Source organism: Strongylocentrotus purpuratus, unplaced genomic scaffold, assembly GCF_000002235.5.
Source record: "Strongylocentrotus purpuratus isolate Spur 01 unplaced genomic scaffold, Spur_5.0 spur5_scaffold_9, whole genome shotgun sequence".
Classification (NCBI taxonomy): Eukaryota; Metazoa; Echinodermata; class Echinoidea; order Camarodonta; family Strongylocentrotidae; genus Strongylocentrotus; species Strongylocentrotus purpuratus.
Genome location: NW_022145615.1, coordinates 10,615,635 through 10,635,396, shown reverse-complemented (window position 1 = coordinate 10,635,396; position 19,762 = coordinate 10,615,635). Strand labels below are relative to the sequence as shown.

Sequence of the window (19,762 nt, the reverse complement as noted above, 5' to 3'; positions counted from 1 at the left end):
CCCATTTGCAGGCCAAAAAATGAAAAAGTTAAATTCCAACTGCATTTGAAAGATAATACTAATTTAGAACTTACCTAAAACAGGTGGGGCTTGAAAATGTCTTCAAGTGGGAAAATAACGACTATTAGTTGTCAAATCGACTTTAGGGCTATAGAGCCCAAAAGTAATAGTCTTGATTTTCAGCGAATGGTCATATGTTTTATGCTGCGCAAAGACTCAATCAGTTTAATCTTGGCCATCACAAGAAGTGGGTTATTGATGTAGACAAATGCTCATGTACCCTTTACAACTCTTTTCATGTATGTTATTACCAAAGAAGAAAAAAAGCCAGTCAGTCACTCAATAGTGTCTGACAGTGAAGTCTAGCAAGTAAACGGGTTTCCTTGCATAATTTGAATATGAGGACACTGCTAACGTTTAAATTTCACAGATAGGACATACATGACATATTCATAATTCCTGCAAAGTTCTACAGCATTTGAGGTTAGCTGCAAAAGGGACATGGTACCTTTAACAATGCGATACATGACGAATATTAATATACTTTCAATTGGCCATGATTCTAACCACGCTATTTTCATTTTCGGCAAAAATCGCCAGGACAGCCAAAAATAAACACCTTTAATGATTTTGTTGAGTGATTCATGTGGTTAGAATGTGCGTGATTATATTGTTTGGACCCGCGGTAAATTAATAATACCATGTGCCTGGACTACCATCCCTGTTGCGCTAGTAATTCCTAATGTATACATAATCCCTCTACATTGTAGAGTTAGCTGTCCAAGAAGCAATTGTGGCGCAATGGTAGTCCTGGTGCTTTTCCTAGAATAGTGGCTCTATATTTCTAGGCTGTTACCACAATTTTTTTTTTGTGGAGGGAAAGGGGGGGGGGTAGGGGCAATAGATTGTTAATAGGCCTATATGCGGAAGAAGAACAAAATACTCTGAATCTCATGCGTCAATTAAATTAATTGAAGTGATGGCACTGACCGGAAATTTCCGTTGGGGGATAACAAGTGTCAGAGTGTCTGGCAGTGTCATGGGGCCAGAATGATTAAGGGCAATTGTCTTAGAAATACAGATTTTAATTAGGCGTGGGTGTATTTGTGTGTGTGGATGGTAGGGTGGTTCTACGGTATGTCTCCTGGATAAATTACTCATGACCGTCTTGCTTCATTGTCATGTGATGCACCTCTTCCAGGATGTGTTTATTCGATAATGAAATGCTTCCTCTACGTCTTAAAATCAAAATAGCAGTGGCGATGTATGTTCACGACATTGGTCTTCAGAAAACTAAAGGGAAGGGAAGTATCTGTCATTTTGGCTAGCCGTTCTGCCACAAAGTGGTTTGAAAACCTAATAATAATTTAAAAGATAAACCCACGAAACTCTGTAGGTCCTTGTCAGATGAATAGACAACGTACTGATCAGTCAAAGCATAATGCATGTTGTCCAGCTCAGCACCGCATGTATCATATAATCTACAAAAGCCCTCAACGGAATGATTTCCGTCACTCCTAATCAGTTCATAATCAAACTGACCACAGGCCTACTAAATATGGAACTTATGGTCGGTCAAATTTTATTGATAGATCTGCTTTTGATTTGGCTCGAGTGCTGGACATAGGTGAATGTTCTACGTCCAAGGAATTATAAACAGTATGGCCTCTATTTTATAAACCGCATTTAAATATATATAGCCTCATTTCTATCGCAGACAAATGAATTCAATTACTAAGTATATTTTCCGGACTGATTAAATCTACAGTGGCCCGATCTTTATCTCTGTCACTATAATTAGATGTGTCATGATTTTGTCGCTCAGAGTGACTGTCAGTGCGAATCTTGGTTCGAGGATGACTTTTCGTCAAAAACTTGTGACCTCTTTTTCAAAAACAAGGTAGTAAATGTATGTTGAAGGCAAGACAAAAAAACGCTATGTGAGATCACAAAGTTGCCCGTGTCCATCATGTTAGGTTCTTTCGTTTTCCAAGTTTATTTTAAGATCCTTTAAGGAAATTGATAATTAAAGATGGCGTTTATAATCTCATCACGATAGTAGGATATGATAGGAGAAAGCTACGGCGAGAGATGCATGTACTTCAGTGTATAAATATTCGACTATCTCTTCTTTTAGTAAAGATTTCAATAAACAATAGAGGCATTACATAGTCTTTGTAATTGTATACTTAGAAGTCGGCTTCACCTGTCAAATGTCGTTCATCAATGTGTTATGGGGAAGAAATATCTATGCTTACAATTCTGCAATCGGTCCAACAGAAGTAATTCACTTAATATCTAGCCTTTTGGATGATAAACGTAATCAATGTCTGTTTTTGTTTTCAAAAATCACTTTGTTGAGTATTAAATTTACATTTTGTTTATTTGTGTAACTATATTTTTTTTCTTCAGGATACCTGTACAAGCTATGTTCATTTTACAAAGACTCAGGGATTATTTTGTAATGAATTGTAATCACCATAACGGTTGCTGTATGCTATAAAGCAGAATAATGCTATTAAAAAAGTATGATATTCTTGTTGCATTTATCTAATTCAGAGAATTATTCATTTTACAAAATCGAAGTGAAATTAAGTGATTTAAACAGCTTGGTTAATTTGGGTAGAAAGGACCTCCATTGCAACTCAGTAATCCCTTTTGGATCGAGTTGACTGTCCTCATTCCTATAAATAGAGAGCTCTTAATCTGCCTTCAATCTATTTTCCCATCTAACTTCCTATAAATTCTTATATATGAACATATTAAATGTGTACAGGCAACAGCGATTTGATATGTTTATATTGACAACTTTGCGTTTTGTAAGGGAAAAAATAAAATCCGTCGCAATGCCTACTTTTCACCCCCTGGTTATGAAATTGCTTTTATTATGAAACTTTCAGAGGGGGTGGGATAAATATGTTTGAAACAGTATTGAAAATGTCCATTAGGAAAATGTATTTATAAATGTCCTACTACCCTAACTTTCTTTCTTTTTTCTTCAAATACAATTTCTATTGACGTACAGATAGTCTGATAATCTATCACCTGCTTAAGCTTCAGAGACCAATGGACAATACATTATTTTCACTAAAATTTAACAAAAATTTAAGAAAAATGTATCGGTACGCTACAAGGTACTATGAAAACCCAAAAGCTATGAACCAATTATCATGTTGCATTACTTATGGAAAACCAGGGCATACACATGAGCCATAAAAGCATGACACTGCAGAAGCTTTGTTTTCATTTGGTAAAAATGCAGTCTTTAATCTTCTTCTGTACATCTTGTAAATTGACCATTTATATATACATCAATATATGGGATAAAGAATACATATCTTTGAAACTTGGTATAATAAAGCGAAACACTTTTAAAACTGTGAAAAGCATTTCTTTACCAAAGAAATATATATTTATCGAGCGTAAATTGTACTGATACATAATTATCTTGCTGTCGAAGGAAAACAAAATCAGACAATTCCTTTTTTTATTAGCTTTGTTCACACGATTTTAATACGTTTTTAAAAGTATAGTATTTATATTGATACAAACTTGTGAATTCTCCCTATTAACAGCCATCACTTGCTGAATACCTGTTATCACTAATAAACGTTTCGCGCGCTGTTATAAAAGCACAGTTTTGTCAGTTCTATTTTTGTTCCTTTCTGACGTATATTCCAGATCAACCCATTATGGTCATATAGATCATGACCTGATAAAAGATATATCTCACAACTGGCTTATCCCACTAGATGGAAATGGAAAATTTCGGGTTGATTTTTTTTTTAGTCAGAAAGAAAGTGATTGATCAGGTCAATTAGACACAGCAGATCCACCCATTTCAATACAAATATATCTTAATAAAGGTATAATGTCATATTCCATGTCAACTCTTAGATCGAATTCCCTTGCGAGAAGTAGGGTGTTTCAAGGACTTTAGGATATTTAAACCTCTCTCTACCTTCAATCCCTCAATAACTAACATAATGATTTTTATTATAAAAAATATAAAGTAGTTTGTTATCACTCAATTTGAGATTTGAACGATAAAAACTGAATTAGGAATCAAAGACTTGTCCTGAAAATATTCTTAAGCCGTTATACCAACGGTTTTTCTATTTCAACATTACCTTCAATATATTCTTGAACCGGCCAAGATATAATAAGCATACTTATACACATTCTAATACATTGAATACTTTGTATATTTTTCAACAGAGCAAATTAGAACAGTATTCACAGTCATTTCTGTCATTGCATTTAACTGCATAGTAAATGTTAAACTATGTAATATGGATCTTAAACGTTTAAGTACGTGTAGAAAGGTGATAGAGAAAATGTTTAATGCAGTAATGCTAGGGTACACAAAAATTGTCATATCCTATTTGTGACAAAAATCATATGTTTTGTACATATGAACTGCTAATAATTGCCTTTAGCCACATTATAACACATAATAATTGAATACGTACGAGAATGATGACAATCTGTATTTTTCAATGGACTAAAAACGGTATTTCAAATATACACAAGTAATATTTATACTTCATGTACACACATGTAATCTATCTCGATCATGGGGAAAGTATATTTCACGATCGAGATAGATTATTGATATTCGTAAGTTCTTTAGCCACATAAAAAAAATAAGAACTAATTAAAACACACTACCGAAATGTACATGATTTACATCCTATTAGCAGGCAATGCATACACTTAAAAAAATATGGGAAAAGGCTTGGTCTTACGTTTCTCCTTCGCCTAAACAAATTTTTGACACGAAATAAAATTGTTTAAGTCTTGACATGAATCTCTTTCTCCTGTTCTGCTTTTGCAAATTGTGATATATAGACAGAAGGTCTGTATTTTGAATTTTAAATATAAACGAATGGCACAAAAAGAATGGTTTGCGTGAACACTAGACCCGACACCTGATGGCCCGTATTAATCCAGCTAAATCCGGCACGAAAACTAAAGACATGCTGAACTGAGACATTACTCAGTTATCTGTCTACCTTCGGTTTATAAACCCGGCCTTAAGATCGAACTTTCAACCCAGCGTCGAGTTTGAATTTTAGTAGTATACTGACCAATGAGGATTGATATATTACTTTATTCTTAATGGAAAGTGTCTATAAATATCTATCTTAGTTGATTGCGACGTCTTCGTCGAGCACATGCTATTAAAACTGAAACTACTGTACCTACGACACATAAAGCTCCTATTACAACAACAGCCATAAGTGCACCAAAGCCCATACCGATCTTTTTACCGAAGTTGCGGCCTTTCACCTCAGCGATATTATTTCCAAGATGTCTTCCGTTGTAGGCTGGTCCTCCTGCTGCAGGGTGTATGCCGCGTCCACCGGCCCCGCCGTAGCCTCCACCCCTTCCTGGGATGTAACCAGGGATGTGCCTTCCTGGGAAACGCTTGGGGTCGGTCATGCTAGGGTTCCTGAAGCCTGGTCCACCCACTGGTAAGCCATTGCGTGGATATCCTGGTCCATGGGGGAAGACGGATCCTGGATATCCGCCAGTTCCTATATTGGGAAATCTACTGCCTGGGAAGTTGTTGCCTGGGTAGTTCTGTCCTGGATAGTTGTTGCCTGGGTAGCCACCTTGTCCTGGGAAACCACCTACTCCTACTCCAGGATATCCTCCAGGGTAGTTCATACCGGGATTGCCGACATTCGGGTATCGTGATCCTGGATAATTTTGTCCTGGGTATGTAGAACGTGGGTTGTAACCTGGGTAGCGGGAACCAGAACCGGTTCCTCTTGCAGGATTGCGAGGATCAATCACCTGGATGTCTGGAAGAATACCAACCCCAGTTCTCCTACCAGCTGCTCCCGTCCCGCCTCCGGCTCCTCCAGCACCACCTACTCCACGTCCCCCTGCTCCTCCTGCTCCTCCTGCTCCTCCTGCTCCTCCTGCTCCCCCAGGTCCCCCTCCAAAGCCCGTCCCTCCACCTCCGGATCCAGGAAGACCGAAATTGGGTTTACCGGGTCTGACACCTCCTCCGCCGCCTCCAACCCCGCCTCCTGCACCAGCACTCACACCAGGAATCGTACCACCACCCCGAGCACCACCTCCAGTACCACCGTTTACCCCTGTGCCTCCACTTCCAGAGTCTGATGCCGAAGGCCTTCTATTTCCCGTTTCGTCAGATTCACTTTGAGCCGTTGTGACAAGGGTTGATGCCACTGTACGGGGAGACAAAAAAATACAGAGAAGGTTATAATCAAACTTGGTCGTTATATTTCGTTTTAACATTTGAACTTGAGTCTCCATATTTTGCTCAAAGTTAACGATTGGAATTGAGTGTTTTACAATCACAATAAATCGGTTGAGAATATTTCAGAATATAAGGATAGAACACATGACATACGTTGCAGAACAACGAGCTCGGGTTAGGTTACCTATGGTGACATGAGTGAATTAAAAATCAACGACAACAAAAATTACGTATACGAAATCCAATCCCATCGAAACTATCTTCATGCAAAAAAAAGTACTAACATCACAGAAGCGTTTGAAAGTAGTTGTCACATTGTTTTCCCTTGGATAAATTTACCATTGTCTTTAAATAAGTTTTGTTAACAAATTCACCACCCTGCCTTTATAAGCGAAACATGCTTTTTTTTTTACAATAAATGTGATAGCTCATAGACTTTTATAACAGTGTTATTTCAAACCAGTGCACCAGTTAAAAATGATTTAACATTAATTGCAATTATAATTTTATGGGAAATAGAATAGAAATTCTCGAATTACATCTCTTCAAGTGACCTTTTGACTTGTGAGACCATACAATTTATTTCACGATGGATGTTATGTTGTTGAAAAGAAGAAATGCGTATGGAAATAAATTACACATGAACCATGTCATAAGTTTAAGAATGCAAGTACATTATTTCATTTTCATCATCTAATATTCCAGGCAGAAATAGTATACAAATAATGAATGGTTATGAGTTCAATAGTGCGAATATGTTCATGAGCTGAAAGATTAACATTCTATTCAACGAGGCGTCAGCCGAGTTGAATAGAATTAACGTTAATCTTTCAACGAATGAACATATTTGCACTATTAAACGAATGAAAAACATTCATTATTTGTTTTATACAACATCGAAGAAGACCTAATAGAACGTTAATCAACAAATTATGCTTTACTCCTTATAAAGATAAATTAAAGTTCGAGTCAAGCCTTCTCGATTACATGCAGATTGCCTTCGCGTCAGATACACGCAGGGATACGCGCACATGCAGCAGAGAGGTGCAGTCTGCATATAACCAAAAATGCACGACCGTGCAATATACCATCTATTGAATATCATGTGATCAACAACCGTCCAATCAAATGACAAGGATCCACGTAGGTGTTGTATAATACAGAATTATTATAATCTAGACTCAATAAATCAGGTTGTTACCGTGAGAAAACGTACAGTATATAATCACAATCACTTGGATGTGATATGTAACTTCAGTGTTTTGTTTTATAATTCCTCTTCAGATCACCTCCTCGGTTTGTAAGCATCGCCTTAAATGATCTTCAAAATTGAGCTTTTTTCTTGCTATCAGAGACTACAATAACCATGCTTGATGGACTTAATTTTGCAGATGAATCTCAAAAACCAAGGAACGGAGAAGAAAAGAGAACTTTGGTAGGGATACATGGTTGATCCCTGCATCAACACTTACAGGAAATGGTACTATGTATCATCAATCAGACTGAGCGGTTCTGTTCTTGAGCGTAAAGAGGCGACGAAAGCCCTTGATCATAAGAATCTCGTGATTGATCAAACGAGATAGTCAGACGCCCTTACAGACGCATCAACCAACACACAACCACATCTGAACCCGAGGAAAACTTTTACAGATTGACATGATCATTACTTATGATTCTAAAGGTTTATAAATCAATGACGTATTTGCCACTTAGCTATTTTGATTACTCGCTTAACAATTGATTTAATCCCATGTAGGCCAAGAGGAAATTTGATTTGAGAGGTATAATCAAATAATGTTTAAATCTAGATGTAATATGTTTCATCGTACTGTAAAATAAGTCACAAAGCTAAGAAAATCCTTTGGATTATGGGGGACCTCAATACAGAGTTTATTCACTCTACAGCATCGCTCTGCAAGTTTTATTCAGAATTACTTCTCCACTTTCGGAGTTGACATGATCATTTCCAATCGATGACACCAACATAATGTGGGCAATAAGAGAGTGTAAAACTTTAAATTGTGGGATGGGGCCTTAATATTCTTTGTAACATAGGTAACAATCATTTCTAATTACTACCAGGAAGTTCGTCCACTGATAAACATGATAAAAGTTTGCAAACAAGTTTGCTTTACTGAGTATGATCGTTTACATCATCCGACAACAAATGCCATTATGCCTGGTACAAACAATAAAGCGCCATTATATTGATGTACGATTGCGTCAAAAACTGGTGCGACCTTTGACGCGCCGCATGAAAATGACAACGTACATCAAGGGAAGGCAAAATGAGTAGTATGAATACTTTGTGGTGCATGCCATAATTTCCGTCATATGCTTTATCAAATGTACTAATAACGCACCCAAATTATCGTCTCATGGGCAATGGGAATTAGAAAAAGAATAAACACTGAACGTTCTCTTTGAGAAGATCTTTAGAAAAATTCGTTCTAAATGTGATGTTGTTGTCTTTATAAACAATGGCTGTTGATCAATACCTACATGTATGTGCATTGTTTGTGGCATAAAGTGTGAGACGTGTGATATGGATGACAGGTGTTAATTGGGACGGATGACGCGTTTGTGACATGATCCGCCCTTTGTTTTAGAGTCCCCACCAAACAACATATTACCACAGGATCAATTTCTTTACATATCGTTTAAACATACTCCACTGCAAGATAGCTATCAGGTTATCGACTTCTACGTAAAAAACTGTGGGCTTTTATTAGGCTTCTACATCAACTGTGGACCTTTTTAGGCCTCTGTTATAAAAAAAATATGCATAACAAAGCAACTTATTAAGGTATGATTTCCAAGTAAATCGACGCAGCTACGACATAGACAATAAGGACATAGGCAAAGATTTCGCTCTTGAAAATGAGTCAACTCCCTTGTTATTTCCCCATATCCCTTCCATCCGCCCCTCAATATTTTAATAAATTAGGGGCCTAAGCTAAATGCTGCTCTACGTACAAAGGCAAGACATGCATATTGACATTTTAACATAAATTATTGAGCAATATTTGCTCATCGCTAAGTGATTTTTGTAAACAAAATGTGCAAAAAATATCAAAGAAGTGCCAAGAAAATATAGCCAAATAACTTGCGAACATCAGAAAAAGCTGTAGCATTTTGTTTACCTAATACGAAATGACAAGACATGACTCAGTCACAAAAACATTGAGTAAAATGCAACCCACGGATTATCTAGGGTTCCCCGTATGAATCATCGATCTGACCTCGATTTAATCCCGAATTTGTTGGTTAAAGTGACATAAATTTCCGTTAGCCTTTAACATTTAAGTATAAAGTTGAATAAGATATAGTAGAGCTTTTCTTGATTTCTGTAAATGAAATGATCATTTGAGAGAAACTTTTTCTTGTAATTGTAGTAGTCTATATCCAATAGTAGTCTATAGTCCAATCTCCCCTCTAAGAGGGAATATTGGTACTAGCAAAATATACTTGCAAGGTGACAAATATGCTGGTGAATGTCGAAAGCAGAACTAACATTTTCAGATATGTGATCACGTGTTACACACATTTCTTAGTGTGGGTGGGACTGTTAGTTCGATTACCTTATCTGAATATTGCAGCACATTAATTGGTCTGTGGCCCCTTTCTGCCTAAATCTATGGGCAGACATCGTATATTTGTAGTACGGTTTGGTTTGGTTTCGTTTCCCGTATAAACACACTTAAATATATATATATATATATATAAACATATCAATATAAGCAAACAATGATTTAAAGATAATGTAGGCTTTAGTAATTGCTTCATTCAGAGCCATTAAACATGTTCTTCCAAAATCTTCCCAAAGGGTCTAGTATTGAGCGTCAGGTTCTCTGGTTGTTTCATTTCAATAACTCTATGTACCCAACTTTACCAGCTGTTATATTTGATGATAATGTGCATAACGAACTTTTTGGGAAAGCAAAATCATATTGTAGGACTAGATTATTCAGACGTCAGTATATTTTTCTTTTATACATTCGAGCTATGTAAGCTACGGGGCAAATATATTAAAACACGAATAATCTTGAAATTTTTAATGAAACCCACCTCTCGCCTTTTGAAAAGTAAAACACAGCATTACAATTCAGTTATTTGCTGTTTGCTGCCTTTTTACAATAATACAAACGCATAGCATGCAGTATTATCAGAACAGAAAGGTATTAGAATTCAGAGGAGTGCAATTGCGAACTTTAAAGCTTTTGTCGAAATATGTGGCTCACGATGCTTTAGGCCTCTATCTTTAACTTATTTTATTATCATTAGTTTGGCAACATGCACATGGTGACGCAGTCGATCTTTCTTCATGACAGTCATGTGACCTCATTCTGCGTGACTGCACGTCCACGCTGGGGGCCTCGACAGATACTTTGATCTTACGTTTGAGGAACTTGTCGTTATGGGATTAGGCCCCGCCAGAACTACTTTTGATATCAGCTAGAAGTTGCCTTGTGAAGTCAAAAATTGATGAAATGCAAGACAATAAAACGGAAGCGGAATAAAATTATTTAATACCAATTTCAGTCATAAGTGCTCGATTTATAGGAAGTTAATCAGGGGGAAGATATTTTTAGATATCCTTGTCTGGATCTTTGTTCTATGGCCTACAGCAGTCTGTGTGCAACTGCTATACAAGAACTACTAAGTCTTACGATCATACTCTTTAGATTTTAATGCTATGAATTGATATTGTTTCATAGTTTGAATGTCGTTATGGAAAACAATATTGTTGTAAAGAAATATATGTATATTCAACTTTCAGGTGTGCAAATTCATACCAACTCATATGACTGAAATTGATAAGAAAATGGATATGAAGAATTGAAAGAAGAATGAAATAGAACAAACTACATTGTTTGTCGTCACCATAATAATCATATACTGGGTCGAGAAATGACTTAGAATAAGGACGTAATTTGACATAACGAATTCAAGGTAATATATATGTAGATGAAACATTCAATGCAAATTGTTATATGCTTTAAAAGAATTGTTGAAATAACGATGACAAATGACAGATGAATTATTTAGGTGAAGTTTTCGCTGCAGTGCTTAGAGCTCTCTCCATTATCTATTTATTTATCCGCGTAAGTATGATTTTTATCAACAGCATACAGGCAAGAGAAATCTCAAGCCCTTTTACGGCATTACCCTAAATTATGTTGTCTTTCATGAACGATAGTTTACATTTATTTATTCATTTATAATAAGATGAATACACCATTAAGATATGAAACTCGAGCCTTATCCTAGAATCATAATTATCAATATCCATGAGAGCCGTTATGATTAAGGAAGGAAGCAACTGTACGTCACTTGGAATTTGGCAAACAGTAAAAGGTAAAGGTTAAAGCACCTACTGCAGAAATCTCTGAAGGGATAGTTATGCTTGAGCATGATTTTGATATTCAGAACTGTTCCTTATCTCTTATTGTAATGCTATACGTGTTTGACATAGCGCTGTGTATGATGTTGTCTTCTTCTTCTAAGCTTCATTCCGTTTATCGAAGTAGCGAAGACAAACGTTATAGCTCCCCAATATAGTCAAGTTCACTGGCTTTCAGGAGACGAGACCTAAAGCAAGGGACCCCAACTTGTTTTTACGCCACATTGGATTCATTTATATAAGATTTTCCACGCGGAAATAAATTCTATGATCATGGTCTAAGAATGATACTACACTGCAAGACCATGTGATCAAGAAACAAGAGACTGGTCTTCATGTTACACCATGGTTTACCCCTATAACTTTCAGTTGTCTCAATTGTGTTTCCCATGTGTTTAGTAAATTAAGTTGCAAGAGTAACAAGAGGCAGACACGCAGGCTGATGAAGAGAAGTGAAACCCTATGCGTGTTGCACTATCTAGGTATTAAAATATTTGCTTAATGTTTGTAATCATTTAATCTGCGGATATCACATTTCTTTGTTGGAATATCTATACAGATATCAGATTTTACATGATTTTGTTTAAGTGTGTGACTATCTTGATGGTAGGTGCGGTTAAAGAAAGGTCAGTATTCCTCATTTCAGATTATAATCCAAACCACAATGGATGAAATTCCATACTACACTTTAAGTCGTGTAAAATTGAAGATGTGCTTCAACGCCAAGACTGCTATAAATGAGAGAAAAACCTTCACAATCCTGCACAGAACTTACCTAGAAATGCAACAGCCAATAAACCGAACACACACCGTCGCTTTGCCATCGTGGACCAAGTGTTATGACCAAAGTGTTCCAAAGATATCCACTAGGTTCTGGAGCAGAAACAAAGAAGAGTTGTCCGAATGCTAAATCACGACCAGGTTGAATGTTTCAATCACGAACAGCCTGTGCTCGTTCGGCGTAAAACCAGCAGTTAGTGTTATAAAGACATACAGCAGGAAGCGCCCCAATAATGGACAGAGGTGTTGGGATGAAACTGAACAGCCTCGATTGAACGCTCGATCGTAGCTCCCTTTTACACTGTCCCAACCGTCTCGACTGTGCCAATCTACAAAAATGGCACCAGGGAAAGTACAAAGCCAGAGCCCCTCTGAACGAACCCCCTTTCTATGATTAGGCAGTCGCGCAGAATGCACAGGGTAAAGATCCTCCAAGTAATTGCCACTTCCACACTCGGATCGCAGGGGGTTTCCGTTTATGCGCACTGAGCTATTCTGGGAAGGGGTCCGTGCTATTCACGGGTCGATGTTGCTTTCCCCATGATACTTTTCCCAATCTCCCCCTTATAATGGTCACGGGTTTAATGCATGCGGTGTATTTAATTTACAGCCTTATTGAGTTGCTAAGCAATATTAACTCCCGAATTTTGCACATTTTAGACATTTTAAGTGGGGGAAACGCCAGAGGGTAGGGCCGTACTTAAAGGACTTTGTGATTCGGGTAATAATAGTCCTGCAGTTTGCTGAACAATGCTGATTTACTTACACCTTTAGGTCAGTCACAGTAACATGAAGGTCTATTAGAAACGGAAGTGGAAGCAAGGGTAGACCTACTGTATTTCTCGGTGACAATGCAACCATGGCAACATCGCGAGGGCAATATTTTTCCCAACTTATGTATTGCGTTGAAATCATTGTTTTCTTCAATAACCTTACATTACTATTATATTCCACGTTTTGTAAGTGGTGTCGTGTTAACACATGTCAGATGTTAGATGACTAGTATAATGTATTTATACCATAATCCATTGAATTTGACTTTATCGATGATACTTCTTCCTATACATTGGAATTTGAACTATCAATGGTAATTCTAATATATTGTTGTTTAAATAAACAGAAATTGGGAAGGTAATTAAATAGAGAATAAAAACGTGTCGCCATTATGAATTTAGACGTCGAGAGATATTAATGATCAGTTTTCCATCTTCTCTCCTCCTGGAGAAAATTCTTCCCTTCAATTTGTTTTTAGAAAGCAAATTACATTGAAGAGATTTGAAAATGTACATGCCTAAAAATCATAATGGCCACCTGATCGCGCACACCCACAAACCGACACGCAGGCACACACACACACATACACGCGGACACAGGCGCACCCAACCCGCAACTCACGAAATGAGATAAATTTGGTATTTGATATCATGACATAGACATAGGAAGAAGAGGTCAGAGACGAGCAAGGGCTTAATGAAATAGAATAGAAGAAGGTCACATAAATTTGAGAACAAGCAGACAACAAGAATAAATGCGTGGTAAAATAACCACCCAAAAAGATGAAAAGAGGCCAAATAACTTTTTTTTAATTTAAATCAAGGCAAATAAACATGTTTATCCCATCATCCATTTCAAAATCATTTTTAAATGATGAAAACAAGAATCACCCTCCTAGGGTTTAATAAAGCCGCATGCATTTTCCTGATGAAGAAGGGGGATAACAAGTTGCCGATTTGGCTTCCCCCAACCTTGGAAACAAGATGCTCTTAGCTAGGCTCCCCGTGATCACAGACATCCTGAAATCGAAGAAGGCATAACCTTCTTTCGTTATTTCTTAAGTCCATCTTTACTAAGAATATATCAAGATAACAATCATTTAAGGATGTTATTCTGATTCGCGTCCAAGGCCCAGGGGAAATCTTTATCACTGATGATTGGCGATAGAATACAGTCACTGCATCCCATCAGGGAGGTGAAACTACATGTATCTCATCTTGTGAACGAAGGAGAATGAAGTATGTGGGTCAAAGGTCTTCCTTGAAATCTTTAGGCTTTGACAAACTATCCTTCATAAGCATTTTGGATATGAATGTCACCGAAATATACAAACCCTGAATAAAATGCTCATTTTGAAAAGTGAGAGTTTGTAGGGATATATAATTTGGTACTCCACATTAATGATTAAAAATACAAATATAATTTTAACACACTTAATAAAATAACCAATGTTTCTTTTTAATATCGATTTGGAAAATAACCAATGTTTCTTTTCGATACCTATTTGGAAAATAGGAAAAAAATAGACATAGAACCTTTTTTTTGGCGGCTAGACACATTTTAATGAAAAGTGATTAGATCTTAATTTTCATTCTATAGATTCTGTACGTTACTCTTGCATCTTAAAATAGCATGGATAATACATGTATCGGGGCAAGAGAAACAACTTAATTATATTTTACCGTATTTTTTCTTCAAAGTCATTGTCTTGACGTCATTCAACCTACTTAAAGTCGATCGATTGTCATTAATTACCTACAAAGCCACTGAAAAAACAGGAAGACTTTTAAGAGCCCACAGGGCCAAGAGAAAACAAGTTCTTCCTCATCGTCACATTTTTTTTTCTGCAAGGAAAAAAGGATGATCGGGACATTTTTCAAAGTTGAAAAAGAGTTCATATTAGAATAATAAATGCACGATCAAAATAAATGCAAAGGCGACAAGTTAGGATTAGCAAGCTAAACAGAGATGTGAAATTTCATTTGTGAAGGATAATTATTTCTCGCAAATATTATTTGTGGGGTATTTTGATTGCAAAGATTTTCAGAATATCACCACTGGCAATTTCAATACTTTGTACTACGCCTTGGGAAATGTACGAACATTGACATTACTTATTCCAATATATTATTATAGAGAATAAAGTAAAGTGTTTGAAAGCATTTTGGTTGATTCTTGTGATATTTGACATACCTTTATTTTCGCCTGAATTAATAGTATACTACCGATGTCTTTAATATGAAACCCAACATTTGCTCGGGCAACATTTTTTCAAGGTTCAATTTCATTAAAAAACACAATTTTTGGATTCGGGTTATCATAGCTCAAGTATGATACTACAGACCTTTTCTTATCGCGGCACGGCATAAATATAATTCTTGTTCAAGTTCAAGGCAATTTAAGTTTTCCCTTTTCAATAGATCTACTTAGTTCCGAAAAAATTCTTAAAATTTTCAGATTACAAAATTATAAGTAAGAACTCATTAGTTGTCACATGAATCTATTACCTTACAACACATTATTATGGGAAATGTCACGTTTTCGCCATGCTGAACATGATGGTGGGTGATGGAAATGTATAAAAAGAAAAAGAAAAGTTTTATTCCACGTAGACTGACTTTGTCCCTAAATCATATGCATTTTCAAACTATTTTCGATGTTTTACTTTCAGATAGACATTTAGTTCTTCTCTTCATGATGATAAGTCATCTTCAGGTTGTAAATTTATCCACGATGTAGACTCAATAGTCAACCAATGTCAGACTCCTCGCTTTGATAAAAAGAAAACAGTTACTATTGCATTTATATTTACAATTCATTTGAAACTGAAAGTACAGAATGCAGATTCATTTAACTTTTTAAATTATCATTCAGTGCTGGAAATGTGCCAAAACACTTGACGTACTCGAAAGTAAAATCAAGTCGTTTATCGTGACATCTGTGTAAAAACTTCTCGAATGCATGGTACTCGTGGGTATACTCGAGGAAACTGGAATAGCATGATGGCATGCAAATACTTCTTATTTTGAACTGTCAAAACATTAATGTACCTTTGGGTTTTACTTTAAAGGTACTATGTCCCATTTGCAGGCCAAAAAATGAAAAAGTTAAAATCCAACTGCATTTGAAAGATAATACTAATTTAGAACTTCCCTAAAAAAGGTGGGGCTTGAAAATGTCTTCAAGTGGGAAAATAACGACTATTAGTTGTCAAATCGACTTTAGGACTATAGAGCCCAAAAGTAATAGTCTTGATTTTCAGACAATTGTACCGAATGGTCATACGTTTTATGCTGCGCAAAGATTCAATCAGTTTAATCTTGGCCATCACAAGAAGTGGGTTATTGATGTAGACAAATGCTCATGTACCCTTTACAACTCTTTTCATGTATGTTATTACCAAAGAAGAAAAAAGCCAGTCAGTCACTCAATAGTGTCTGACAGTGAAGTCTAGCAAGTAAACGGGTTTCCTTACATAATTTGAATATGAGGACACTGCTAACGTTTAAATTTCACAGATAGGACATACATGACATATTCATAATTCCTGCAAAGTTCTATACAGCATTTGAGGTTGGTTGCAAAAGGGACAGAGTACCTTTAAAGGGATCGTTTAACAATGTGTCCAGTTATACAAATATGAGATGCATGGCCTACGTCTACATGTTTTCCCCTGTAAACTGTAAAGTGTTATAAAAAAAAATTAAAAAATTGAATTCCAATCATAAATATCTTGGTAATCAAACATGCGATTGGCTTGTAAAAATCGTGGTATTCATTTCTGACCAAAAGGTTTATAATTATAATTGCAGCATGAGCTAAATCCAGGATTTTGTTTAGAATCAGAGGCAAAGTTATCCCATCCCCTTAAATAAACCGTCTTTAGATTAGCCGTAAAGAAATAATGAGAAAAATACGTAAAGATTTTATACTAGTGGTTTGCAAATCTTGCTTTGATAAGATGAGAGATAATGATGCCAAAAGAAAAAAGAGGATGAAATTCTAGGATAAGTTAGTTGTCAAGAATGAATAAGGTCTGTAAATTTAGAGGGCTCGGTCAGAATATTAAAATCTTTCCTAAATAAATGAAATTATACACAATTATGGTCTTAATGATTGTTCATGATTTCTTTTTGGAAAAAGGAACGTAGAAAAGGTATTGAAACTAATATTTAAGATAGACTGATGGACATTTCTCTTGAATTTCACTGAAAATATTAAAAGTTAAGATATTCGTTCATCTGTCCACAAATAAATTGAACCCAGTTATCGGTGCCCTAAATCGGAATGTCAAGTCTTGATATTGGCGGAGATACACCAGAGAAGGGGAGAAAAATTTGAAATCAAATCACTGAGGATCTACTAAATATAAATTCATAAAGCTTGTATAGGCGATGTTAGACTCAACTTAAAAGCTGTTCCCTGTCATTTGCCGCTTATATTATCATTATTCCCTACCTATTACAAAACTACACAGCCCCTTCTAATACAAGCACCTGTTATAAGGGTACCCTGTGAAGATATCAATATGGATAAACAAATGGATATATAACGAAAGGAAGAAAGAAATCGATGAATAAATACAAAAATGAAGATATAAAGATATGTTCTCTCACCCTCACTCTTTTTTCTTTCTTTTCTCTTTCTTTATCCTATTCTTTGTCTGTGTTTTTCTCTACATTATTTCTTTGTTTACCCTCTCATAGTCTAATTCCTCTGTATCTCTGAATGTATATCTCTCTAATCACTCTCCACCCCTCCCCCCCCCCCAAAAAAAACCTCCCGTCGTTGCATCTCCCTAGCTCACTTCCTTTGCAGTCATAGTCAATGCTGTTCCGTAATCCTCTCCCAACCAGGGTGTGTCTGAATTGATATCACGTTTAGCTGACCCGTTATACTTCGTGGTGACAGACGGAAGTAGTCGGTTAGATCAAGGGTCACGCTACTCGGTCATCAATGGTGAGGGGTCAAATACTTTTCTGACGCCTTTAGCAGATATATTCAAATGTATTCCTCATTACAAGAAAGAAATGGTGTGAGGGAAGTTTTTGTCATGTAGCATAACAACAATGTTATTAATTAAAGCTGTTAAGATATGACTAAACTTTGCCATTGGTTATTCAAGGAACCCCGCACAGTAAGGGGTATGAGAAAAACGATATATGGTAAATTGATGTAGAATGTGTCATCAAAAGAAGCCCTTATGTATTATGTGAGCATGAATATAGACTGAAAATAAAGTCTACTGAAGTTTATATCTTATTTGACTCGGTTTGAATTCACAACAATAAATTAGCAGGCTCCTTCAGAAGATCACCCTCTCCCTCTTTTTTTTTTCTTCTCGGATTTCGTTAATTTATCAATATCTTTCATATATTACCCCATGAATACAAATTACATGAGTAATACAGTTTTTCTTTTTATTTACATGCCGACGTCTTCCAGTGATGTAGATATGCACAGGAGTCATACTTACATTTTTACTGGGTCTTCATCCTTCCCTTGTGAGAAGTCTGTCTATCTTTTGGACAGCCCGGAAGTACTACTTCATGGTTTAGCCATGTAGCATTTACCAATATCTGCCATAATTTTATCATGATGAATTCATCCAAATATGAATTGTATTTGGTGACATTGAAACTCCGTAAAATCGAAAGAAAAAGCGACTTGTAGGGAATACTTTCAAATTGATATTAATTTTAGTCTTAAAGTTGGATCTTATTTCTCTCCTCTTTCTGGACAATTTTCTACCAAAATCGCATCTATACAGATTGCTTGTTACAGTCATCTCTAAAAAGTGTTCCTCAATTGTTCTCGGAAAAATTATACTGATAATAATAATTTCATAGTTTAAAAATATTTTCCCCAATTAATTATCCTTGTTCTTTTGTCAAACAATGCAACCTGAATACAAAGTAATTCATATTTTTAGCCACCATTGTTGGTGGTTGTCAATTGACAGGATAATGCATTCTTATTTATACATTTTTCATCCCACATTCCTTCCTTGGCATCATTATTTTTAACCTGGATCGTGGAAAATTCTTCTTACTTTCTTCACATTTTAAGTGTCCATCAATTGCCCTATTAATATAAGTTGACGTTTTTTCAATTGGAATACTGAGGTTAAGATATCTTTCCCCTCTCCAGACCCCCTTTAAAGTTTAAGGCTGTTTCCCTCTCCCCCATCGTTCCTTGAATCTATTGTTGCGGTTATCCATTGTTCTATCAATGGAACTTGACATTTTTATTAGCAATTCTAGCAAGTTTGCGATGTCCTTTTCAACGCCAGAACTACCCTATAGGATATTTTTCTTCTCCGGAACTTTTTTTCGCCGGGTATTTAAATGCAAATTATACCGACTTTAGTTTTTACTTGATTATGTTTCGAGTATCATCATAAAAATACTTATACGCTAGCTAGTTGCAGTACATTTTCAACTTCTTTGCTCTCACTCCCTTTCACCGTTCTTCTGCTATTATTATTTTTTGTTTGTATATAAGGCCCAAAACAAGCATTATATGCTTTAAGGGTATCGTTTAACAATGTTAAATCTGTGATGCATGGC

The 19,762-nt window shown here is 36.1% G+C and overlaps 1 protein-coding gene across 1 annotated transcript; it reads right to left on the bottom strand.

Moving 5' to 3' along the window:
* Window positions 1–3,240: 3,240 nt before the first annotated feature.
* LOC100891313 (glycine-rich cell wall structural protein 1.0) lies at window positions 3,241–12,841 on the bottom strand. The gene is made up of 2 exons (XM_003725220.3): window positions 12,415–12,841; window positions 3,241–6,203 (listed from the first exon to the last, which is right to left on the bottom strand). The coding sequence occupies exons 1-2, from the start codon at window positions 12,461–12,463 to the stop codon at window positions 5,143–5,145; spliced, it is 1,110 nt and encodes a 369-aa protein (XP_003725268.2). The 5' UTR covers window positions 12,464–12,841; the 3' UTR covers window positions 3,241–5,142.
* Between the last annotated feature and the right edge of the window lie 6,921 nt (window positions 12,842–19,762).